The sequence below is a fragment of the Trachurus japonicus genome, chromosome 17, assembly GCF_045865225.1.
Source record: "Trachurus japonicus isolate A0001 chromosome 17, Traja_1.0".
In the NCBI taxonomy this organism is placed as follows: domain Eukaryota; kingdom Metazoa; phylum Chordata; class Actinopteri; order Carangiformes; family Carangidae; genus Trachurus; species Trachurus japonicus.
This window is the reverse complement of record NC_140923.1, coordinates 28175356-28202057: the sequence shown is the minus strand read 5'-3', so window position 1 is coordinate 28202057 and position 26702 is coordinate 28175356. Positions and strand designations below refer to the sequence as shown.

The following is a 26702-nucleotide window of genomic DNA, read 5'->3' as shown; positions in this document are numbered from 1 at the left end:
GAAGACGGGAATTCCCCACTGTAATTCAATAGAAGAAGAAGTCCCTTCAAACTCAAAATGGGATTAAATGTTGATAGGGAGTCGTGTCAGAGTAAATATGATGATCAGAGATGATTAAACAGGCACGATTCAGCCGCAGCGTCTGAGCGACCTGACGGTAGTCGGCCTTAGCATATATTTTCTATGAGAAGTCCTGTTTCAAAATAATACACCAGTTCAAGAATACGATATAAAGTAAAAATTTACAATGCATCAGCTTGTTGGAAAACAGTTTGTTTTTATCTGGAACTAACCAACTCACTCAGTACTCCTCCTTCACACAGGCTCCACGATGTGCTGTATCACGCCACCTATCAGCTGTTTGGATTAGCAGTGTGTGGAAGAGGTGGAGTGATACAGCACGCCGCGGAGCCTGCCTGTGTGGAGGAGTACCGAGGAGTACTGAGTGAGTTGGTTAGTTCCAGATAAACTAACTTTTTAATAGTAGGATTGTGTGGGTGAAGTTGTGAGTGACATGCAGCAAAGGACTACCATAGGATTGAGCTGCTGTCCCAGGTGAGCCAGTGGGCAGCCCCCAAAACGATCATGCACTATACAAAATGTCCAAATTGGCAACTTTGCAAATGTTTTGACTTGCAATTGTCTTATGCAATTGTCTGGCCCACAGGTGAACCACTGGAAGACATTTGCTTTGGGCAGATGTCATTTAGAGCTCATCGTAGAGGTTTGATTGACAGCTCTCTCTGTCACTCAGGCTTTGTAATTGCATCACCAGCCTTCGCTTGAGGGATAGGTGGTTGCTTTAGAATGCTTGATGATGTGTGCTGCTGTTGTGCAGTGTAGCTCAGCAGCAGGTGCTTGTGTTCCCAAACTACACACTAAAGTCAGTGTGTGAATTAATCTCAGGCAGGACCATGCAAACCCCTCAACCTGATGTTCCTGACCTTTCTTATCCTCCAGACACTCGCTCATGGTATTTCAATTTCATGTTAGCGGGGATGGTTTTAATGAAGGTGAATAAAAAAAAACAACATGTTTTTCACTGCTGTGTTGCAACTTCACTGCGGGGCGGTCCTCAGCCTGAGTGCCCAGCCAGAGTCATAAAACTCAATATGTAAACACTAGGCTGCTGTGACTGATGCAATTCATATCAAGTTTGGAAGTGTGCTGTATCACCTTTTGATGAACTACACCCTCTGATGTGTAGTCAAGGTTGATGATGTTCAAGGGTCATGTTACATAATTCATTTTTCCAGTACAGTGACCAGACAGACAAAAACACAGTCGGCCTTCTGAGGAAAGAGCCATGATACCGACAGAGTCTGAATCACAAACAAGTTCATTACCAAGTATGTTTTCACATTTCAGTTCATAACAACACAAATAATAATGAATATAGTGTAGAGCTACACGATTCTGGGAAAAATGTGACTCATAGTACCCTTTTATTTATTTATTTTTGCTTAGATTTGAGATCACAATTATCTGGTATGATTTTTTTCACAAATTCAAATGTTTATAATTTATTTGTTAGGCCCAGTGGCAGGGTGGCAAGCATGTTTTTTTCTGATGGGGGGCTGACACAGGCCATGGTAGAGCCCTATCCACCTTTTTCCGAACATCAAAAACGTAAGCCTGTTTTGCTGGTTTTGCTCTTCCGGTGGAATTTTATGTTTACGTTTCCATGGTTTCAGTTGTCGCTGTAAATGCATTGATTTATTTTTTTTATTTTTTTCAGTGAAAATCTGTATCATCACACCAGCTTTTTACAGTGGATATCACACAAATTGAATATCGCAACTATGACAACGACTGAAAACCATGGAAACGTAAATGTACAATTCCACCAAACCGGCAAAACCGGCTTCCGGGTTTGACCATAGATGATGTTCGGAAACTTGTGGATAGGTAACAGATTAATGATTGGAGTATTAGGTTTTAGAAGGCCCTGCTTTAGATGAATGTTAAAAGTTGATTGGAAAACATGTCTAATCATGTTATCATAAGACATTTATTGAACATACAACACCAGCTACAGCAGAGTCAACAAAAAGGCACACTCATGAAATGCTGTTTCCACCAACCACAAAAAATACAATTTAAATAAATAATATCAAGACTTTGCACTGAAAAACGTAAGTAAAATTCTGACAGCAGTTGAATCTAGGGTGTTTTCACAGGAGTAGTGTTTAGGTTTACGCTTGGCCAATTAGCGGCTGTTCCTTCGTGACTTGTCCTGTTATGCTGGACGAAGTTGTGACGTGAAGTTACCGTGTCATGTTTTATCTTTTGCGCTCCCTAAACACTGCTGTCTCTTTCGAAAAACTCTCAACTATCGGCTTTCTTCTCCGCTGAATCACGTGATGTAAAGACGCTTTGTTATTGGTTGAGGCAGACGGCAACAACAGTGCGGCGTTTGGGGACACAAACAGGAGCGTTTGTTTGTGATGCAGCTCGTGAAATAAAATGGAGAATCATTGCCATTCAGAAATGAGATCACATATGTGTGAATCAAGATTGCGATTTTTTAACGATTTACCATGCAGACCTAATATAGTGTTTATCCTGTAACCCTGAAGGCTTTCTTGAGGTGAGGGGCGTTCACAGTCTGTAAGAATGTGTAAGAAAAACGGTAATGGAACCAGGTTACAATTCACTACTACTGTTTACTAAATTCTCATTTTTGGGCTGAGCAGATACAGATAATGACATATCTGCACATCCCCTCCTGTATGTCAAGACCTTGTCCCATTAAACCAGGAACACACTGGATATGTGGCATATGCATGAGGGTTTTTGGAGAGAGATTAATTAATGATGAAATCAAACATTCAGGTAACCTTCAAACAGGAGCAGTCAGTATGGACACAGACAGGTGCTTGTCGCAGCAGCTCAGCCTCAGGCGCTCCCTTACCACTGATACTGAGTGGGTATTTGATTATTTTGCTCTGTTATTTCCACCAGTGTGTGTGTGTGAGAGAGAATTATTGCATGTGAATCTGAGCCCCTTATAGAATGGGGTCGGTTTTATTTTAAACACATAGCTAAGGCTACATCCACACTATAATGTGTTCATCTTAGAACCCCTTACTTTTCCATATATGCCTCTCCTATCCACACTACATGGGCTTTCAAGCACCAAAAATAGAGACTTTTGGAAACTCTGCTGGCCTCCTTCTAGTTTGAGGACTCAGGGACATGCCCTGGGGTTGTGTTGGTGTCCTCAAGAATAAAAACTGAGACCTTTGGAAAGGATCTGATCCATCTGCCTCCAAATACCAATGGTGACAAAGGCATTAATAACCAATTACAAGTTTCTGACCTTGTAGTCTTTCTTAGCAGCTGTTGAGGAGTTCTGCATTTCAACACTGTTGTTGTTCCTCATGAGTCATATATATATATATATATATATATATATATATATATATATATATATTGGGGGCTTTTAATGCCTTTAATTGATAGCACAGTCGAGAGAGAGACAGCAAATGGGGAGGCAGAGAGGGGGAATGACATGCAGGAAAGGGCTGCCCGACACAGGATTCGAACCGGGTCCGCCTGCACTATAGCCTCAGCGCAGGGCGGCAGCTCTACCAAGTGAGCTAAACGCCGCCCCATGTGTCATATTTTTAACCCCAACTGCAGAATAAACAGTCTGCTTCCTGTTTACACCCAAACCTGCTCAGTGTGAATTTGCAGGGATGATACAGGTTTTAGAAAATCAAACCATGGTATAGGCCTAATGGATGTAGACAAGTCTACTGATACAGAGTCAGCCTACCTGCTTTGTGGCTGTGAAACATTTAATGCACAGACAACCAAACAGTTGGAAAGAGAAACGTGCTGTTTAGTGCATTACACTGATGAAGAGTGAGGCTCAATCTGCCAACATGAGACTTAATCTGCTGTGATTGTGGAGGGCTTAGACTCAGGCCAGCACAACACTGCTTTTCAAAAGCATTCCGGTGACTTCACACACACTCAGACACACACTAGAGTAAAAAGGCAAAGGGGAGAATTCCCTTTGAACCAGAAAACTTGACGGCTCCAGTCTCCTTTCATGGTAATAATGGACCAGCGAGGCTTGTTAAAAACGTGAAGGCATGCAGCCAGAATCAATTAGTCTCCAGTGTGGTCTTCATCTGATTCAATTAAAGCCTCTTCATAAAACACCAATTTAATGGGACTAATGCTGTACAGACACAGAGCAGGAAGGAGACAAGGGAGAGAATGAGCAACCATGAGCTTTGTAATTCTTTTAGTAGAAGTTGTTAGTGGTAGAATGTTGGAACATTAGAGATTGCGATTGAATGAATCAGTATGATGCAGCACAGAAAAGTGATGTTGGTCTGAGTTAGGTGGTTTCATCAGAATCAGCTTCGACCATGATGTGGACCTGCTCCTCCACATTGACTGCTGGTTGAAAACTTCTGCTGCATTTCAGGGCTGCACCCTGGTGCTGAAAGTGGGAACTGATGTGATGGATTCTCCTTCAAACACGGCCCAGTGCACAATAAGCCCAATTATTTGACTAAGAGTGACCTAGTCCTTTAATCAGTCTGTTCAGGATCAAGTCTGCCTCCCCCTGATGAGCAACTCCTCCTCAGTCCACATTGCCCCTTACTAAACCCTGAAAACGTGACCTAGACTTGTGGCCACATCTGTCCCAGATTGAAATGGGTTGCATTTGTATGGAAAGTAGCTCAGATTGAAGAACATTATTTTCTGCTTGTAGCATCAGGACACTGACAAAGCTCTGCACAGGAAGGTAAAAGCACATTTCCTTTCACTGCTGTAATTGCTGTGCAAGCGTTTTCCTCTGTGTATAGATTTTTTTGATCCAGGGCAGTTTTTAAGTGCACAAAGGCAGAATTTGGATGTTGTTTTTTTCCATGTTATGCTCCTACCATTTAGTCAGCGGTCAATTAAATTTCTCAAGAAATGGTTATTTAAAGCCTAAAAAGATGGTGGGAGCAGGAGAAAGGAGCATGAGCATTCATCTCTGCACAACAGTGTCAGCAGATTAGACCAGCAAATACTAATGCCAAAAACGAATACCCCAACAGGGTGCAAATACATACAACACCACAGAATTGTTTCCAGGTTGTAGCAGAGTGGTACCCTCTGAGCTAAATCTGAGTTGTAGTCAGGATACATCAACTGAGCCACCTTGGAGCCTGTATGGTACTCTCCCTTCAATCAACAACCAAGACAAGGAATGACCATGACAAGCAAAATAGACAACTGTCAGTGCAACACAGTTAAAGGGATATTTCAACATTTTAGCAAATTCGCCTATTGCCATAATCCCTAGGAGGTTCATTACCTTTACAGTAATTGTCGGTGCAAGCTGTTTTTAGATCGGCTGCTCAGCTAACACAACAGTGGCTCAGGGTATTTCCATGTTTCCCTCATCAAACTAAATACACAATCCAACAACTCCAAAACACTCTGGTGGACAAGTTGTGACCTGCACATTCACCACGGTATGAAATAATAATATATAATTATGTAACATTATGACACATGAAGCAAATACTCAGAACTACTTTCGCTTTTGAAGTCACTCTGCCGAGAAGCCATGTCTGGAATGTAGTTCCGGCTATGCATTTGCCTCGAAAACAACTCCATCTTGTAATGTTCAATTGTTATTTCATAGCGTGGTGAATGTGCAGGCCACAACTTATCACAAGAGTGTTTTGGAGTTGTTGGATTGTGTATTTGATGAGTTTGATGAAGAAATGCCCGGAAATACCACGCACCGTGCAGAGCTCATGTCTCTGCTCTGCCGATCCAAAAACAGCTTGTACTGAGAATTAAAAGTAATTAACCTACTGCTAAGACTATAGGGATTATGGCAATGGACAAATTTGCCAAAATGTTGAAATATCCCTTTAAACCCACCATTCACAATCTTTAACAATCAAGTGTAGAGATCGTGCAACTAGAAGCATTTTAGTTCTTCTCATTAGATGATGATCAGTCATTTTCTCCTCTCACAAACACTTGTTGATTAAAAAAAAAGCCCTTTAATTTCAAACATGAGTCTTCAATGGTCACAGTAAAGATTAGATCCCACTTCTTATTTTTGAACCTTGCCTGTATCTTCTAATGGCGCATTTCCACTAGCGCGCTTCGGCTCGGCTCGGCGCGCTATTTGCGTGTTTCCACTAGCACGCAGTACCTGCAACCAGGTACACTTTTGGTATCACCTCAGCCCTGGTTCCAAGCGAGCCGAAGCGTTACTAAAACGTGACGTCAGCGGACTGCCTTCCACTGATTGGCCGATGAGTGTCGTCACTGGAAGCGACGACCGACAACAGAAATGTTCCTGCTGAAGCCTGTTATTACCAGAGAATTTCTAATATTGAGACTGGCTCTGTTATTACGTGACTTTATGAAGTTTTAATATTTTTTCATGCGAGAAAGTTACTGTTTAGATCCCCAATGTGCGGTTAGTTTATCCAAACGACGGCTGTTTAGAAGTTTGACCCGATGTTTTTCGGAGAAGTGAAGCTCCAGGTCCGAGCAGCGATCGCGACATCACAGAGGCAGCAGCCCGGCTCCTGACGTGCTCCGCCGGCCAGCCCACGGTCGTCACCCCGAGGAGAAAACGACTGCTAATTAACCTACCCGATGGCTTTTAGAGGTTTACCTCCGGCTGGTTAAACTCTTTTTAGGGGATAAATGTTGGTCTCATTGATGAAATCTAACAATTGTGGCTGTAGCAGAAGTTTGTTGTTTGTGATTAGACAGAAGAGCAGCACTGCCTTGGGGTCTACTCTGTACGCACAGAAAACACCACATTTACATCAATAAATAAATGTTTTACAATGAACCAGGCCGATCTCAGAGCTGGCAAGACTCTCCGGTAAGGCATATTGAACGGTTAAATGCCGTTAACGGGACGAGAGCAGTCAAAACGGCGGTTTAAAGCTAGCTACAGCGAGGGTAGGTTCACTTCCTGTTTACAAAGTAAAAGCACCAATTCTATCGTAATGGCTTTCCTTATGATAAAAGGCAACGGGTATTTTATTTTGTGAAAATAACCGGAAGTGCGTTGCTCACTACGGCTAGCTTTAGTGACGCCGACTTCATCGAAACAAAATTGTAAACAGCTGGTATTTTGTCAGATTTTCAACACGTTGGGGATCTAAACGACTACTTTCTCGCCTGAAAATGTTTCAAATGTTGCTAAAGTTATATATTTACAGAGTTTAGAGCGTTGCTCGGCGCTGTGTAAATGACGTCACGGCGGCACTAGTGATACTCAGTTGTAATGGAAACACAACCAAACCGAGCCGAGCCGTGCCGAGCCGAGCCGTATCGAGCCGAGCCGTGCTAGTGGAAATGCACCATAAGTGGCTCCACTGCTCACAGTTCTCTCTGCTGTCACTATAGCCTTTTCACTGGACTCCAGCCTTTGTTGTGTTAATGTGAAATGATAGCCTTTCCTTCAGCATCTCTCTCAGTGTGTCAGTAATGATTGTGTGGCTGTGGGAGTGTTGGTTGCATTTATACATCATCATCTTTACACCATGTGAAGAGACACTTTGTTTTCAGTGATGGTTGAATGAAAAGCTAAAACTTGCACATCAGTCAACTTGTGCTTCACGATGTCTGCTGTTTCCAGTTTAAAATATCAGCTTCATCCTCATGGAAGATATATGGATGAAATGTCAAATTCAAGCAGCAGATTTTTCCGTATGATGGGCTGAGGTGACTGCACATACTGCAGGTTTTGTGTGTAGCATTTCTCATGGGATGAAGACAGTCACTCAAAAGTGTATGTGCTTTAATGTATCCAAATCTGTAGCATAGCAGTGTTGCATCAGTTGACTGTGTATTTTTCAGCAGTTAAGTCTTCTTTTTAATGACTCTTGCTGCAGTGGTTCTATTTCAGGAAATACTTGGGGTCATGTCAGAGGTCTATATGATCATTCCAGTTTTTTCCTCTAGTGTTTTTATTCTCTTCAGCATGATTTGCATACATTTACAAATCAATAAAATGAGAATTCTGCACATAAACCGCCGAAGGTGCTAAGAAATCCATACGCTGCCCTCGCAGTGTAATGTCATTAAACCTGCAGCTCATATCTGTTTCTCTGCCACTCTTACAGCCACTGTCTACAGTCAGTCTGAGTCTGAGGGACTACGGTATGTCTGCTGGACCCCTCCCCCAGTCCATGGTGATCCAGTTTTGGAGATAGAAAATTCTACCGATCCCTAACACTTCCACTGGGAAAATGAGGACTACCTTACTGGCTGTCATAGGGCTGTGTCTCGGCCTATCCCTGGATGCATTGTCTTTGAGTGGACCTAGGATGGAGGCGGTGGATGGGGACAGAGGTCGGGCGGCAGGCAGAGGGGAGAAGCTGCTGAAACGAGTGAGACGAGGCTGGATTTGGAACCAGTTTTTCCTGCAGGAGGAGTACACAGGCAGTGACTATCAGTACATTGGCAAGGTAAGAGCTGTTTACATCTATCATAAAATCAAACTCCCTTGATTAAGGGTGCAGTAGTGTCAATGTAGTGTGCTGACCCCTCATCACACAGTCATTGAAACAAAACAGTGTTATAACACAAATCTATTTAAATAGGTACAACAGAAATTCTAATGTCAGAGATTATTAAGAACCTTATATATTCCAAATTATATCACTTACAAAACATAAGACAAACAGATCACAAAGACACGATCCCACACCCTACCCCACCCGACACCAGACAGCACAGAGTGAGGATACGTTGGTTCTGACGGTCAATTGAAAGTAGTTCAGTACATATGCAATACAGTTATACATACAATCACATTCAGCCAATAGAAGCTTCAATTTGTGGGACTGTTTTCAACAAAGGCCCCCATATATTGGAAAAATGCTCTGGTTTTCCTCTCACACTATACAGGACGATGGTGTTTTGGATTTCCAGTTTGTTAAAATGCATTTTTAGCAGCTGTATTGTAAGATTTCAGATATTATTAAGAATCTAATAAGAGCAGCTGGCTCAGGCCTGGTAACAATATGAAAGGTCACACACACACACACACACACACACACACACACACACACACACACACACACACACACACACACACATCTCACAACCAAATATTATTTTATTCAACTCAAATTTACCCAAATGATCACCTGACTGTGTGGTGTGAGAGGAAGAGAGATATCAGTCATGTGTGAAGTGTGTGGGTGAGTGAGGATACGGCGTGACACCTGTTGGACGGTGCAGTAAGCCTGACAGGGAGGAGGAAGAGAGGGATGCAGCAGGCCGCACTGACACTGTCACAAGTCCTGTTCCTCAAGTCACCCTGTGCTCTGTATTGAGTTCAGGTGGAGAGTGTCAAGAAGCCAAACTCAGTATGAACTGAAGGGACCTGGAGCATGAGTCAGTCATTATGGTCTCATGTGGTCCAGTGGGCCACACTAACATGGATATAAGACACAACCTACACAGGCTATTACTGAAAAGTTTTGACATATTTGTATAATTTAGACCATGAATTCCATGTTCTAGCATCAAGTACACTTTTAAAAAAAAGATCATATAGGAGTCATCATTTTCATATAGTGACAACACCGTTGTAGCACAGAGCAGAGCACACAGCAGAGAACACAGAGATGTTTGTACATGTTACAACACCTCAACAGGATGTGTGCTACCAGCCTGAAATACTTTTATCTCATAAGATTTCTAGTGTTCACAACGTCATGGGCGACAGCCAGGGCTCAGCCCTCTTAGTAACATCTTGGGTCTTTCAAGTAAGAACTTTTTAGATTTGAACTGATAAGAACTTATAAGAAGGTCAAAGGTCACCCCACAAAAACACTATTTTTGACCATAACTAGCGATGTCTGATAATATCGGCCGACCGTTAATATCGGCTTGATATTAGCATAAAAATGTCATATCTGTCCATATTGTTATCGGTTTTTCTGCCAGTAATGAAACTCCAACAACGTAATGCCTGGATTTCAAAGTGAATTATGTAGCAGTGGACCGTCGCTACTTAATTATTGCCGCCGCTGCTTCAGACTCTCAATAATAGAAAATTAGCACATGTGCTAAACACACCCAAGCAAAGCATCTGGTCTGTCCACTGGAACAGGCTCAGTGAATTTGTGATGTCCATATCAAATAAATAAACAGAACATAACATAATAGTCCATGTGTTCTCACTACCTAGTTATTATTATCGTAATCAGAAATTCTAGTGATGGACAACATCGGCTTATCGGATATCAGCAAGTTTCCAATATCAGACATCCCTAACCATAACTCACAAATTATAATACACTAATTATCACACAATTTAACTAAAATGTCTATAAAAATAAAACATAGTGATGACATTGTATTTAAAGGGTCAAAAGTTAATTTAAAGGGACAACGAGGAGTTTTGGAAAGCGTTTTCACACTACATTTATGAGCCTCCGCGCGCACCGTAAAATTCTTTGACTAGCGCAAGACAGACTCATGTTTTCATTCATCAATAATTAAAGTCAGAGGTTCAAAGAGGTTCAGTTACCATCGTAGTTCCGACCATAAACGGTCATTCAGCTGCGTTATTCTCATTAAGGAAACACTGGTCGGCTCGACCAGCATTTCCGCCACCACTCATAATAACAAAATAACGATAGAGACAGAACGATATATTTATCGAAAATGGGCCCATTAACAAGTGTGGGTAGCGGAGATTCATCCACATTAACGTGAGACTTTTTTATAACCGAATAGAAACTCCTCGTTGTCCCTTTAACTTTTTGCTTTTATTCAATGCTTAAACTCAGGAAGTAGAGACTGTGATCAAGTTTCCTGCAACTTGGCAGGTCGGTGGAGCAGTGCAGAAGTCCAGTTGTTTTCCACCAGAAGCTGTTGAAGCTTGTGTTTCCTCTTGTTTTACTAGAACCATTAAGATGAATAAACAGGTGAAAGAGGGAGAAATGGCGCTCAGTTTGTTGCTGTGCTTGAAGTATGTCCATGCAGCAGTGTCTGAGGCTGGTCACATGTTCCTCAGTGACCAACAGGGCTGCAACAAATGAGAGGAGGAATATGAAAAATTCAGTTGCCTCCATCCAGAGCCTGGGGTCAAACTGGCATGACACCTCACTGAGACACTTTCCATTGTTTTTCTTTTTTATTTCCCTTCAACACATGAGTGGGTTGTACACTGTAATAAGAAAAGTGGTTTTGCACATGCTGCGCATAAACCATAACAAGTCACTGTTTTGTCTATAACAGTGTTTTTCAGTACCTCTTTCCAGATTATAACTGTGGGTGTTTTGCTTCACTCAGTGTGAAGTTTTCTGAGACAGAGTCATGATGTTAATTAACGACTCTGCTGATGAATGTCTGGCATCTGTCATCATGTTCAACTGAATACATTGAACACAATCTGCCTCATACAAATTGTATGAAGAAAAAAAAAACATACTTAGAAAATCAGTCTTGTTTGAGAGCCTCGGGGCCGAGAAGGATTTCATTCATTCATAAGTAAAAGCCTTTGTGGTCTGCACATGAAACATACTGTTTGATGATGTGTTATTGCACTTTTAATGAGGTGTATAATGTTCACCCACCTTGAGATGGTCGGGTTATTTAGGGATTTTCCATCCAACTTGCTGCTTCTAAATATCTAGAGGAGACTCTTGCTCCCATTAGTGAAATTAGAACACAGTGATGATAGTTGGTGCGGTGCTGTTTGATCAGTAGCCAGATGCCAGAGGTTTTGCGCTGCTCTGTATATGAAGCCTGCTGTCTGCTATAGCACAACAACGCGGGCAGCTTCCAAATAAATAAGAGTTGTGTCATCGCTGTTGTGTCAGGGATGAGGTGAACACCGAGTGAATCAGGGCAGTCAGCAGAGTTTCCCTGCCTGTTGGGGTGCTGCCTCGTGCCTCAGATATGCTGCAGTGACAACAATATGGTTTCGAAGCAGATTAGTAGGGGGAGGAGGGATTTAGTTAAGGCAAACACTGATGCCATGTTCTCCCTGCTGATACCACAGAGTACAGACGCCTAAGAAAATAAGTCAAGTTCACGATGACTCAACCCAGCTCCATGTCCTGTAGTGATTTGCCACTTAACTTAAAAGATAGTGCTGTGTTACAGTATGGCTCTTACGTCTGTAGTTTAATGTGTGCTCCCTGCACAGAGCAATGAGTGGTTATTAGTAATTTGACAAGTTAAAGGAGAATTCCGGTCATTTTTGACCACTAAATTGTTTTCCTGATGGTCATCCAGTGTTGGGGGGAGCAAAAAACGCGACTAACAATCAAATATCTATGGTACATGACTCAAATCCTTACAAGATACCACTGAACTCATATAGTGTACAGTATAGTAAACTTTGTGTTTTTGCATGTAATCTCTCACCTCAGATAGCCTAACTCTGAAACATCCTGGAAAGACATTACTATCCGATCACAGAGCGCCTTCTCCCCGCCACAGAAACAAACACTTTTTCCTTGTTGTGATGATTTCTTTACAAAAATAAACAGTCGGAGATATTATGTACATTATCACTGCACTGCTCGAACGTTTATTTTTGTAAAGAAATCGAGTTAATGTCCAATCGATGTTGTGTGTCCACCCACTCGCAGTGAGTCCTATCACACTGTTGCAACTGGGACCGGGTTGGAAGTTACACACAGTTAAGCGGAAAAAAAGAAGACAAACAGGCGGCAGTACGAGCTGTCCCTGCATGCGATCGCAGCGTGATTTGAACACTGTACAATTAGTGCGATTTAGCACATTTAGTCTATTAGTGTTCCAGTGTGACGTCTGTCCGCACGTGAGACTGTGGCGGCCACCGGCATAGTGAGAGTTCTTCCTTGATGCAAAAACTCTGTTCTCTGTTTGAAAGGGGCTTCACAGTGTGCACATGAGGAGGGGCTGTTTACAGACCATTGTCTGTGTGTTTGTGTGTGTGTGAGAGAGGGAGAGCTTTACAAGGAATTAAGATTTTAAATTTTGAGAGAAAAAAAATGTTGTCTTTATGCACAAAACATAAACCGAACCGAAACCATGACCCAAAAACCGAGGTACAGACCGTACCATGGGCTACCTGTACCATTGCACCCCTAGTTGTCCTCTGTGGTGCGTAGAGTGTTGCCGCTCTGTTTGGAAGACTTTGTACATTATGCCGCTTTACACTACATGGTACCAGCTCCACTGGGCTCCACTCGCCCTTTTTGGGTTTCCATTAGGTGAAAGTACCTTTAATCTGGTAGCTGCTACTACTTTTCTGGTGATAGGTGGTGGTAAAGAGGTATTAAAAGGAGACATAAGGGGCGGTGCGTGGCGCAGTGGTTAAAGCGGCCGCCCCATGTAGAGGCTACAGTCCTCAATGCAGGCGTCCCCGGTTCGAGTCCCGCATCGGGGAGACCTTTCCTGCATGTCAGTCCCCCTCTCTCTGCCTCCCCCTTTCCTGTCTATCTCACTGTGCTATCAAATAAAAAATGCAAAAAAGCCAAAAAATATACTTAAAAAAAAAAAAAAGGTGACATAAATACACTGCAGACCACCAATAATTTCCCAGTGTAGACCTGTTATATGTCACTTTATTAAGTGTTCATAGTTTTTCAGCCAGGGCGAGTGGGTCATCTCAGAGGCCAGCAGCTGGTCTCCTGAGATGATTGGCCGGTCACCTGAAGCTCTTTGGAGATTTACCGTTGGCTGATATAATTCCTTTTGGAAGATAAATGTTGGTCTCACAGGTGAAATCTAACAACTGTGCAGCCATATTAGTTTGTCTGAATGTAAAGTGAATCTTCATGTTTGTACTGGACAGAACAGCAGCACTGCCTCGGGGCTCTGTATGTACAGAAATCACCACATTTACATAAACACATGTTTTAAAATGGACAGATCAGTCTATATTTAATTTCATTTTATTTTATTAAGCGGTGTTGCTATGACGATCAGTTACTCTAAAGGCAGCACTGTAATGGAAATGACCTCCAGATTAGTGTTTGGTCCCAAAGCTGAGTCAAGTGGAGCTGGTGTGCAGTGTGTGACAAATTAAAAGTTCTTCCACCAGGCTGTCCTCAGGAGCTCCATCTTAAAAGAAAACAGCGTCGAAAGAGCACATTTACTCACAGAGCATCCCTTTAATGAGCAAATAACAATCTTTAATATTTTACTACCATCCCATATTCCAGTGTGCATCCTGTGTGAGGGCAGACAGGCTTCCATTCTTACTTCTTGTGTTGGATATGTGATGATGCACCAATTATGCCTATTTATGGGAGGATATTGTTGTTGGTTAAAGGTAGAGTTGGAGAAAACGGTTCTATCAGGACACATTTTGAAAATACATAAGTCAAAAGTCCCAGCCCCTTTCCTCAGACTTCTCTCTGAAGCCTCCAGAGCTCAGGAACACAAAGCGCTTCAGTGTTGGGTTCACGCGGAAAGCCACGTAGCTCACATTAGGATTGCCATGGGTCGCACCGCAAAGTATCGCCTTCCTCCAGCTTTTTCTCTTGGCTCATTCACATGAAAGAGCTACATCATCAACTACCAGACTACAGTGTGGTACATTGTATCACTGGTGTTGTCTTTTCCGTTGAATACTTGTATCGTGCACGCAATTAACGCAGGAAGAGCGGTACGCACAGAGGAGGGAGGGAGAGACAGAGGCAGCAGCTTGATTGACACATCATGATCCAATCATCAAGAATGTTGCGTTTGAGATGATTGGATGGTGTTTTAGGTTGGTTCGTTCCACGGGTAACTTTTTTCATTTTTGTGAAAAAGCATTAAATGACTTGGTTGCAATCGGTGTGGAGAGGATTCCAAGCAATTCAACCACAGAATAAGATCCCCAACTCTACCTTTAAAGTTTGATCCCTGAGAAGGAAATGTACACACCTTTGACAAAAATATTTTTGAACCCTATCACCACAATAAGGCCCAATGTTGCAGGAGTTTTAAAGAAAGTTAGAAATAGCAATGCGCAGAAAACAATCTTTCTGTGGAACCTTATAAATGTGGCACCATTGTCAGCATGAATATGAAATGTGACAAACCAGGAGAGATGGTGGAGATTTGGTAGCACAGACAGTGATCTGGGACATACAAGGACTCCAGAAAGCGTACTCCGCTCTGAAAATGTGCCGTAGTGAAATGTCCACAGGCTTCGTCAGCTCGTGTTAGGTGAAAGCATGGAGGTGTTGCAGTCCAGCAGACTGACAGATCAAATCAGACTTAACACTGCTGGAGAGAATAGCAGGAAGGATCAAAAGGAGAGAGGCAGGCACAGAGGGAAAGAAGGTCAGAGAGACAGAGAAGGAGGGGGGGGGGGGGGCGAGGAAATGAGGGGAGAGGAGGAGAAACGGGGGGAATGTGGGTTTTGTAACGTGAAAGAAATTCACAGGAGAGCTGCTGTTGAAATAGAACTTGAGAAGAAGAGGACAGGTGGAAGAAAAGAACAACAGGAAAGCATTAAGCTATGAGAACACAGAGGCAGCAGGAAGAGAAGGTTTAATTCAACACATGAGCTGAGCCTCTGTGCATTAAATATAAACAGCAACATTTAGTAGCTTCCTCTGCTGGATGCTGGAGCAGAACGTTTGATACCACCATGATGGAAGTGACAGTGATGTGCTGCACAAACTGATCATGGTCTGCAGCGGCTGTTTAGAAGATATCAGTGCTGCAGCCTCAAGTCAGACACTGGGGGACATGGTTGTGTGGTTTAATTAAAAAAACTCAAAACATGCACAGATTAACCACGAGGGCCATCTTTGTGCCATCACTCTGGGATCTGCATGTTCCACTTCCTGTCAATATCAGACGCTCAGACACCCACAGTGGCAGGCGGACAAGCTGTTGAATGGATTCAGAGCAGCTACTAAGGCCTGGACTACACGAATACGATATATTCCTAAACACACATTTTTCTGTCCAATTGAGCGATTTCACCTATATGAGATATAGGAGAAACTGAGATATTGTTTAAAAAGTGGAGAAATACAAAAGTATCCGATTAAGTTTATCCGTGTAGCGATATTAAACGGAGCGCCTAGCGTAGCCGTTCGCACATCCACATTCAAGCAAAACGGTTGCAACAACAATGGTACCGGGCTATCTGTGCTTTGCACAGTGTTTCCCATACATTCATTTATTCGTGGCGGCCCGCCACAAATGAATTACGTCCACCACAAATAGGGTCACGGCACTAGCCGACGTCAGTCTGGCCCTCTGCGTTCTGTTTCTCGGTAAGGACTGCCCCAGGTGGGATTCGAACCTTGGTCTCCTGCATGGCAGGCGACGATGCAAACAGTTTTGCCAAGACCTCAACGAGCACTTGGCAGCTGGTTTGCACGTCCTTTATTGCTAATCGCCACCAATCAGCTGGGCGTGGCATTTCAGGCTTCAGAGGCAATCGTTTTCAGTTTTACCTCTTCGTATCGACAGAGATATTTCTGTGGTGTGGAGAGAGTTTTTTCTTAAAACGAGGACGAAAATATCCACTTAAAAAAATATCTATAGGGGAGAGCGGGGTAAGTAGTGCCAATTTTTACTTAAATTGCCTTTAAAGCAAGGGGATTATAATAATGCCCCCAACTAAAATATGTACATATAGTTTAGGATGTTGTGCATCCCTGGGAACAATCACTTTGAATCTTAAATAAACTGAAATATAGCTTTAGAAAAAAAAGTGGTTTTGTGGCACAACTTGCCCCCGATGCGGGGTAAGTTGTGCCATTAGAGAGAATACACTGGGGTAAATTGTGCCATTGATAATTGAAGTAAAACAGATCATTTTAATCTCACAAATGATAATGCTATATAAAAGCAAGACATTCAATACAAAATTAAAGCCAGAAGCGGCGATGATTGGGCCCTCGCTTGTCCCCATGCAGTCGCGGAGGCCTGAGGCACGCTGGCGGCTGTGGCGCAAAGAAACGCAATGTTTTGTTCATCCACCAGGCTAAGAGCACAACCAGACTGGGCAGGTGTGTTCAGGGGCGGTCCCTCATCACACATGTTAAGTTTCAAGCAAATCAGTGCCCACTGCCATGTTTCTCCTATACACAGACAGCACTGCCACTGGCACAACTTAACCCAGGCCCTTTGGCACAAATTACCCCAAGCCCAGCATTTTGAGAAAAAAAAAAAACGATTCCCCAGCTGTTTTGAGCTGGCATCATGCTAACTGTATAGACTCATGGTGTAGCTTAATAAAGCACTAAAACATGTGTGAACTGTTTTCAAAGTTATCTATAATTGTTCAAACATGGCAATCAAAAAACCTTGATCATAGAAATTTTACTTTGGAGGGCAAAAACTTGTTTTTTGAACATAAATGTGCTTTCCTCTCAAGCCATGTGTCTCCCTTCTTGATAGGATGAGTGAAATAGATGCCCCTTCAAAAATATGTGGTCACATGACCAACTTCTTCTATGGTTTTCTAGATAACAGGGGTGGAACTACTTGCCCCATGGCACAAATTACCCCACTCTCCCCTATACATGTAGTCTAGGCCTAAAAGTCAGGGTGGACATGTAGGTGCAGAAGGGCTCCTAAAACTGGAAAAAAAAAATTGACAAAATACATTTTCCATGGTTATCAGTCACATGTTACAACAACAAAGTCATTCACTCGTGGCATTAGGGGGAGAAGCTCATAGCTGTTGTTGTCAGTCCTAATGGGTTAAGTGATGTTAGTTCATGTTATGGAAAAAGATGTTATTGCAAACTGCATAATAACACAGAAAATCTCATCATCTCATGTTATTATTGAGGACTGAGTGAAGTCCCAACTACAGAGGCCAGAGTCTGAATGCCACAAGAAAACAAGCCTCAGGACAGGTGACTTAAAGGGATTTTGAACGTGCCTTGGTTGTTGTTGGTGTAGCTTGGAGCCTGTTTGGCGTAACTGTACTGGGATTTTTACACACAGCCATCTCAAGATTAACAGAGAATGGTCAGGGAAGAGAGAAGATATCCAGTGTGTGGTAGCTCTGGGCAAAAATGACTTGTTGATGCCAGACTGGTATGAGCTGATAAAAGAGCGACAGTAACAGTAACTAATGCAGATGCAGAGGAGCGTCTTTGAACGCACCACATTTTGAACCCTGTCGACCACTCCTGTCAGCTAAGGATAGGAAATCCAGGCACAGCTCACACAGGCTCACCAAAAGTAGACAATATAGCACTGAACAAATGACTTGTCTGATTAGTCTCAACTTCTGCTGCAAGATTTAAAAAGTAGTGTCACAATTTGCCGTTACTATAACAGCATGGATCCATCCTGCCTTGTATCAACAGTTCAGGCTGATGTGATGGTGTGAGGGAGATTTTCTGGGCATACTTTGGCCCTTTAGTGCCATGTGAGTATCATTCCTAAGAATTGAGTGAGTAACTACCTAAGAATTGTTGCTGACCACCACCCATATTTTAATGGCTACCTCCAGCAGGATAGTGTATCATGTCACAAAGCTTCAATCATCTCAGACTGGTTTCCTGGACATGACAGTTCACTGGATTCAAATGACCTCCACAGTCACAGATCTCAATCTCCATAGTGCACATTTGGGATGTGGCGGAACAGGAGATTCCTATGGTGGATGTACAGCAGCTGACTGTCGGTGTGGAACAAACCCTGTCCAGCTCTCAGAGAGAAACACTGCACAGGACCTGTGTAGTTGGGAAAATATGAAGTACAGTGGCTCACAGTGTTGAAACTGCATGTCAGTTTGTGAAGTCACAGTAGATTATCCAGGTGTTATGTGTGACTATGTAGCCGCTGCATCTGTCTTTGATGCTGTTTGCCTCAGTGACACAATTCTTCCCGTTCATACAACAGGACCACACAGTTAAAGTGTGACCGAGACCTCCACACGTTTGCAGTGTGTGGTTAAGTAGGGAGTTATCAGCAGTGAACCGAGTGTACTGTAGAACACCCTGAGGGACAGACTGGGTTTTTGGTTGTTTTTGAAAAGTATAATGAAAGTACAGGAGGGGTCATAATTTTAATGAACGGCTGATCAAAATAACAACATTCAGAACACAGGAGGAGCATGCAGCGTTTAGATCAGGGGGGAATGAGCCATGTACATATATATTTATATATTCTTTATCTTACCAATAATTTTCCTGCATCAGGCTCTCAGAAAGAAAGACAAAGGTCTCTGAAAACTGAAAACCAGGACATTTGGGTAAAGCCTGTATCATCAGAATAATAAAGAACATAATGTTAAAATTACCCCCCATTATTTACTGGTCATACTGGACCTTGTCTGTAACAACTAAAATCAGTGAGTTCTGGGTAGTTCCTCGCCACTGTGATCAAAACACTAAATATCTTTTGGAAGAAGTGAACATCCAGTGACATTTTGACAACTCAGTCAGTTTTGTCTTCCTTCTGTCCCATTGACATTAGAAATGAGTCTTCATGATTTCCAGGTGTGTTCTTATCACTTGGTTCATAGTCACAAAAAAGAGATCATTTCTGACATAATAAGTCATTTAAACAATGGACAGAGACATAACTCTGTTATATATCATATTGCAGAATGGGCAACAGTTCAAACAGGTGACAGCCAGGATGTGCAGAGTCCTATGTTATGTTATTAACATATTTTTTCAGTCAACGTGCAAACTATAGCAGTGGTTGACATGAGCAATAGTGATGCTCATTCATTCATTAGAAATGAATGAATGAGCATTAAATGCTATTGAATCTGTCTTTATTATCATTTAAAAACAATACATAAATAAATAAAATGGCGTGTAAAAATAGATTTTTAAAAAGTGACCCTGTCAGTTAAAATGACAGTCAATTGAAAAGTCCAGCTCCATCTCTATAAATATGTTTTTATTTTTCTTGATAGTTTTTTTATGATATCTTAATGGCCCTGGCAGCAGAGAGCAACACCACCAACAACTGTTTCTATTCCAGATAAAGAAAGTGGACATATGTATAGCTTTAGAGAGACCAGGACCCGGGCCAAGGTGTGCTGAAGCGTGTGGTGTCCCAACATCTCACACATTCTGCTGTTGTTTCCTTTCTGTCGGGCACTTGGCCGTAAACCAATTAAAATCAATGTCAGCCTGAGCAGGGGAACATGCAGGGCACCGAGGCACAAACTACTCCAACCAGGAAAAAAAAACAGAAAGGTGAAGAAGGTGAGACCTTCAGTGTGTTTGGACAGATCATGCATTAAGTATGTGGAACAGGTAGCGCTGCTAAGAAAAGCTGTGTTTGGCTCCACTTCAGCGTGTTTCTGCATTGTAATAACATCAATAGCTTAAGCAGACCTTGGACTTTTCTTTCCCTGCTTCAGAGGTGCAGGACTTCTGTGGGGACAGAGATAGTAAGTTGAAAGAAAAAATCCTCTCATTGACAACCCAGCAAAACTGTGACGGGCCATGTCTGCAGATTCTTTGAGGGGGAAGAAGAAGAAGAAGAAGAAGAAGAAGAAGAAGAAGAAGAAGAAGAAGAAGAAGAAGAAGAAGAAGAAGAAGAAGAAGAAGAAGAAGAAGAAGAAGAAGAAGAAGAAGAAGAAGAAGAAGAAGAAGAAGAAGCTGTGAGTCAGCACTCTTGTTCACATCAAGGTTCATTCGGGAAAGTGAGATTTGAAGGCCAGACAGCTCAGAAGCAGACCCAGCCCTCCAGTTATTGGTGTTGATAACACCCCATGCTGTGGAGGCAGCGCAGAAAAAAACAAAATCCCACCTAATGAACTACAGATTCTTGAACATGTAAACCCTCTGAAAGAATCAAACATGAGTCTGCTGCTTTGGTCCTTTGATCCACGAGAACTAATGGATCTATCATCTCTAGTGTATAAGTGAACTGATTTCACATCCAGCCAACAACTATCAGGATGCTGCAGCTACAGCATCAGTTTCTTAACACGTACTGCTGAAGTCTGTACTGAAACTCTGCCTCCTGGCTGTTCCATATGGGTTATGGTGGACCATGTAATTGTCACAGAAATGTACTATTGTCAATTAATGGTCAACATTTTGTACAATTGACAAATTTGTGAAATTGTGTGATCAGAGCCATCTCTGGGCTGATGAGTTGGAATACTTCATATCATTGTCATATTCAAGATATCCAGAGCAAAATGTATCTCATGTACAGTCAGTGTGCGAAATACCCATCAATATTCAGGGGGGTCCCTAACTCGCGATTGTTGCGCAATACCGTTATTTTTTTTTCTTTTTATAAAGTAGGACTATAACATTACAATAAGCCAAGAAAATTAGCCTATAGCCTAAAAAGGAGAGGCAAAGTTGTGCACTACAATGCAGAAAGTAATTGACAATAAATAGACGATAATTCAAATAAATAAAAGACAATAATTGGCACCACACTGGCGCACTTGAACAATGAATAAATGCCAGGTATAGGAGACTGGTGCGCGATCAGGGCAATGCAGAAACGAATAGACAATAAATAAAATACAATAATTAAAATGAATGAAAGACACCAAACTCGTGCACTCAAATAACAACCAACTGTATAAATCTGGAGATCGGAGACTGACGTGCAATTATGTGCACGACGAGATCCTCAGCCTGCAACTATGACCGATCATGTAGCCTTATCTAACCATCTATCTAGCAAATACGTTTAAACACAGCATTGAACACATCCACAAATCACATTCGTATAACGGGCCATCATGAAAATTGAAAAAGCACAGACAAATAGCTCACAACAGGTGCCTGGCCAAACAACACCACTGGGGGTTCAGGCCATAGTATGCTGAAGCAGGCTAGCCTCTTACCTCAAGTTATTTTCCTGCCTTAATGTCAAGCCAAGGGTTGCGGTATTTCCATTACATTACCCCACCTGCTTAGGTGTAAAAAAAAAAAAGAAAAGAAAAGCGGCCAATCACCAGTGCTAGCAGCAGGGGCTGCGGCTACGTCTTCAGAGCACTCGGCCTCAACTTCACTTTCTTCGGCAGAGGGCGGGAGAGGAACGGGATCCTCTGTTCTGATAGCGAGTGGGCTCGACTCCTGCGCTGGGCTGGCGCACATGGCTAATTTGCATAATGCGCAGGTGACATGGTTCATCTTAATGTTAAACGAATAAATGTTTTGAATTATGAATACTGGACATGGTGATCTTAAACACATTTAATTGACCACAATAAAATTATTATATTATATTATATTATTTATTTTTTGACAAGATTGAGACCTCCCTCAGATTTTGCTTTTGAGTCTTTCAGGGGGTCTCAAGGGGTTAATCGGGGGGGTCCAACCCCCCCAAACCCCCCCCTATTTCGCACTATGTGTACAGTACAGAGGAAATGTTACTATGTGACATTACTAGGGATGAACCAATCAGCCTTTTTCAACCCCAATGCTGATTATGATACCAATTTGCCATGTAGTGAAGGCATCAGGCCTGACTTTAACATCACTTAGTATGTTGTTTCTCTGTGTTTGTTGTCTCCCTGCATGCTGCACCTGCTGCTGACACGTGATAGCGTGGGTCACAAACATAGAATTGAAGTGAATAGATCAGCGTCATGGATCGGTCATATTATCCAACACCCAATCTAATCTAGCTATTTAGTCAATATCTGGGCCGATATCCCATCTTAATATCTGATCAATGTATCCCTGGATATTAAGGCGAGACACTACAGGCAAAAACACTATTTTGATTCCTTATCATGTCTTCTTTCAAAGAAATGGTAGAAAATCCACATTAAGGTTTTTATTTTACTTTATTTTGTCTCTTTCGTTGGTAGATTTCTCCTGAAGTTAGTCTGACCCATGTCATATCAGGTATCATTGTATGTAGGCTCCAAAAATTGTCATTTCCTTTGTATCAGCAACAAATCATAAAAGTATGATTGACAATAACAATCTATGGAAGTTTACAGTACAAGTATTTAAGCACTGTTTTCTCCAAATGAGTTTTTCCTCAGACTCTGAGCTAGAAATCTCCACTTCAGCAAAACTTACAGACACCAAACCCTCCCTTTCTACATGTTCTGAAGGTTTTTGCAGAGGGGTTTGTTGATTTATCATTCACAGCCTGATTTATACAACATTTTATTCCTAAAAACACGGAGAACTTAGATTTACAGAGTGATAAAAAGAGATATCCAAAATCTGCTCTGTAAAAACGTCTGACTCTAATATGTCAACAAAATAAAACTAAGTAAAGTAGCTTTATCCAGTGTTTAGATTTCTGTTCTGGAAATATATGCTAATTAATATTGCCTCATTTACATATTTAAACATAAAATATGACAAAACTTGTAATACAAAAAATATTTGTCTTAATGTAAGTGATAAACTTGGGAAGTTTCATAGTGATATCTGTTAGTTAAATTTTTACCCTATTCGCCTGTGTCTCACCTTAATCAGATATTATAAGACCAAGCTGTAAAGTATCCCATACATATATGAAATAGAGAAGATAAAATACCATAAGTGATTCTTTTGAAAGAAAGGAATAATCCTGAAACATGGTGAGTGAGGCAGGAGAGCAGAAAGGTGCAGCTGTCCTTGCTCATTACCGCATGTCTCTGATTTACAGTGCACGTTGCTGAACAGCATGTTGCTACCTGTTCGGCTGTAATGGCTCTCCCACACACAGCTAATCAAAGGCGTCAGGCCTACACCTGACCTGAAGGGGTAACGCAGGGATGAAGGGATGAAAGGTGAACAGAGAGCCACTTGAGGTCGAGCAATACAGACAGAGACCATAGCCAGAGAGGGTGAAGCAGGTCAGTGCTGCAGGAGCCAGAGAATCAGCACATCCCATACATGTGTACTTCCTCAGGCACAACACAAGCTCTGGCTCTCTGCTGCTCTGTCTTCTCTCCCAACCGCTTCACGAGGCTCTGCTTCTGTTTCTCTATCTGGAGCTGTGATTCCTCTTATTATTTTTGACCTTATTTATAACTGTCACTGCCAGCCACCTGAGCTTTTGCTTCTATCCATGTACCAGCAATGATAATCATTTATTTATAGAACAGTTTTCAAAGAAAAAGGAGAGGGTATGCCCACTAACTTGCTGGTAGCTTTATTATTACGCACAACATTTCGTTTTTTTGGTTATGTATTTATATATCCATGTCTACATTCTATTTTACCCATTCCCATATAATTATGTATTTTTTCTGACTTTGATTGTCATACCATTTATGATATTTATGGGATTATTGATATTAAGGGGCTATAATGTGTGATGTTATTGTATGTAATTATTCATTTTTTGTGAAATATTTCCATTTATCTTCACGCACAAGGAGGCAATCTTAAGCCTAATTATGCCCCTTGCCTTCAGGTTTGCCCCCTCTGCCTGGACCACAAATCAATTGCAAGTCTATTGGTGGCTCATGTTAATATAGTATAGAGCAGAAGTAAGCGATCCGGTCGTTTTGGCTAATGCTGCGTTCCAGGCAGGCTTTTGAAACCGTAAGTTACAGCTTCAAGTCATGACTTACGACTTTATGTAGCATTCCAGGCAACCCGCAACTCGCGTTTCTCTGACCTGTTTTACCTGTGAAAGTGCACTATAACGGCCACTCATAACTTCCGACCCGTGAACTCGTACCAGATCGAACTGGTACGACTTCACAGGTCGAAAAAACACGAGTTATGAGTTGCCTTGAGCGCACCATAACTTCTTGTCAGCCGATGGAGTTAGCAGCCCCCGCCCTCATCATGGATCTATTGGTCCTCGTCCCTACGTCACCACATTCACGCGCATCCCTTGGCTGCACACACAGCCCTTCATGCCGTTCTCTCTCCTCATTGGATAAAACTTGTAGGATATGAGAAATGTTTTCTCCTCGGCTCAGAGCAGAGCAGAGGGACTGACAGACCCGTGTTTCGGTCCAAACACTCTATGCAAGTGATTGCTGTCGGAAGATATAACTATTTAAGACTTATATTAACACAAAAATATCACTTACTTCTGCTTTAATATAATAGCACCTGAAGAAGACCAGAAAGTCTAAATGTTGTGCGTAATAATAAATAAATCTTTTGTGGCTACCAGCAAGTGTGCAGGCATACCCTCTTCTTTTTCTTGTTCTGGCATTTTTGTATTGTCCTGCACCTTAAAGAATGTGATGTGTGTATAAAAACAGATTTCAAAACACACAATCAACATTATCAAGGCAAACTTTACAGTTCCAGTTGTTCATAGCCTTGTATGTAATCAGAAGCACCTAAAAATGAATTCTAAAACAGATGGGAATCCAATGCAGTGAAGCCAAGACAGGTGTGATGTGTGCTGTGTGCTGGCCGTTTAGTTCTGTTGAGAAGTCTAGCTGCTGAGTTTTACAGTAAATAGTTTGCAGCTGTCCAATAGCTCTATTGTTCAGGCAGGTAAATAAGACATTGCGGTTATCAAGATGGGAGGAAATGACAGTGTGTATGAGTAAGTCTGTGTTGTTGGAAGACAGAAATGTTCCTCAGCATGACACTCAGATTTTCTTTGAATGATTTTGTTTTTTTGGTTGTTTTTATATCTACTATACGTATCTATCTGTATCTATCTTGGAGGTGAGGAGAGATTGTATTTGTTTTGAGATCTGTTCTGGTCCAAATAGATATTACTAATGGAAAAGCAAGTGTATTTATCTGCCATTTTTACAGACAGTTTGTCTCAAAAGTCTTTACACAGCATTATAACAACATCCTCTGTCCTTAGACCCTCACATCCACTGAGGAAAAACTCCCACGATAAAACAGGAGAAAGCTCAGGGTGAGAGACAGGATCCCTCACCCAGGACGGACAGACGGGACATAGATGTTGTATACAGACAAGAAAACAGTTTACAACATGGAATATGGGATAAATGGGGATTGTTCAGTCAAAAGGAGCGGATGAAGGCAGCTTCTGGTGGGCAGGCTGGGTCATAAGCAGGGAGGGCAGAGAGAGCAGGCCAGCTTGATGGGAATACTGGTTGGCAGGCTGGTTCATAAGCAGGGAGGGCAGGCTGGTTTAACAGCAGAGGAAAGGAGGCGATGCAGGCGGCGGTTGATGCAGACAGACAGACTTATTAGCATTTCTTTCCACTGAGGAATTACAATGGTAGTTACCAGTCCTCTGAGGGTAGCGGTGGTTAGATTGGGCGTATGATGAAGTGGAAAGTAACAGAGCAGTCACACATGCAACAAGTCATCCAAACCATTGCTTTCTAAGATGACTCATCTGAGTGCTTTCAAGGCTGGATGAGGCTGTTGATGTCCTATTGTACTCTTGTCATCAAATCCCATGAAAACACAGAGCAACAATGTGCTGTCTGCCTCTTACCTCTCCCTGTCTGTGACACAGCCCAGAGCTCATGGGTTCTCACTGAGGACAGACATTCCCACATTGTTTTATTGTTAGTCTCAGTCATTTCCTTCGTTAGTCCCCAACAGCTCGTTACTTCTGTTTTTAGTGTAGTACGTTTGCTAGAGAGGCCATGTCTAGCAACAGATTGATCCAGATCTGGTGTCATTGAAAATATTATGGGTTGCTGGATGATGTACTTGTTAGTAGGAGGCAGGGAATATAGTTGTTGGTCAAGTAACAGTCAGAAAAAAAGTAAAACCAAGTAGTATGATGATGATGTCTATACGTTTCTACTGTTTTCAGGAATAAACAAAAATTAGAAATATGATTAACTCTCAGTTAATCGTACTGTTGTTTCCCCTTAAAGGGATAGATCAGCATTTTGGCAAATTGGCTCGTTGCCATAATCGCTA

The 26702-nt window shown here is 42.0% G+C and overlaps 1 protein-coding gene across 1 annotated transcript in view; it reads left to right on the top strand.

Moving 5' to 3' along the window:
* LOC146970861 (cadherin-6-like) overlaps positions 1 to 26702 on the top strand; it is a 118540-nt gene that overhangs the window by 31445 nt on the left and 60393 nt on the right. Inside the window, exon 2 of the mRNA XM_085804776.1 lies at positions 8121 to 8465. Within this exon, the coding sequence (XP_085660902.1) occupies positions 8247 to 8465 (219 nt within the window). The 5' untranslated portion in view covers positions 8121 to 8246. The remainder of the gene's footprint in view (positions 1 to 8120; positions 8466 to 26702) is intronic.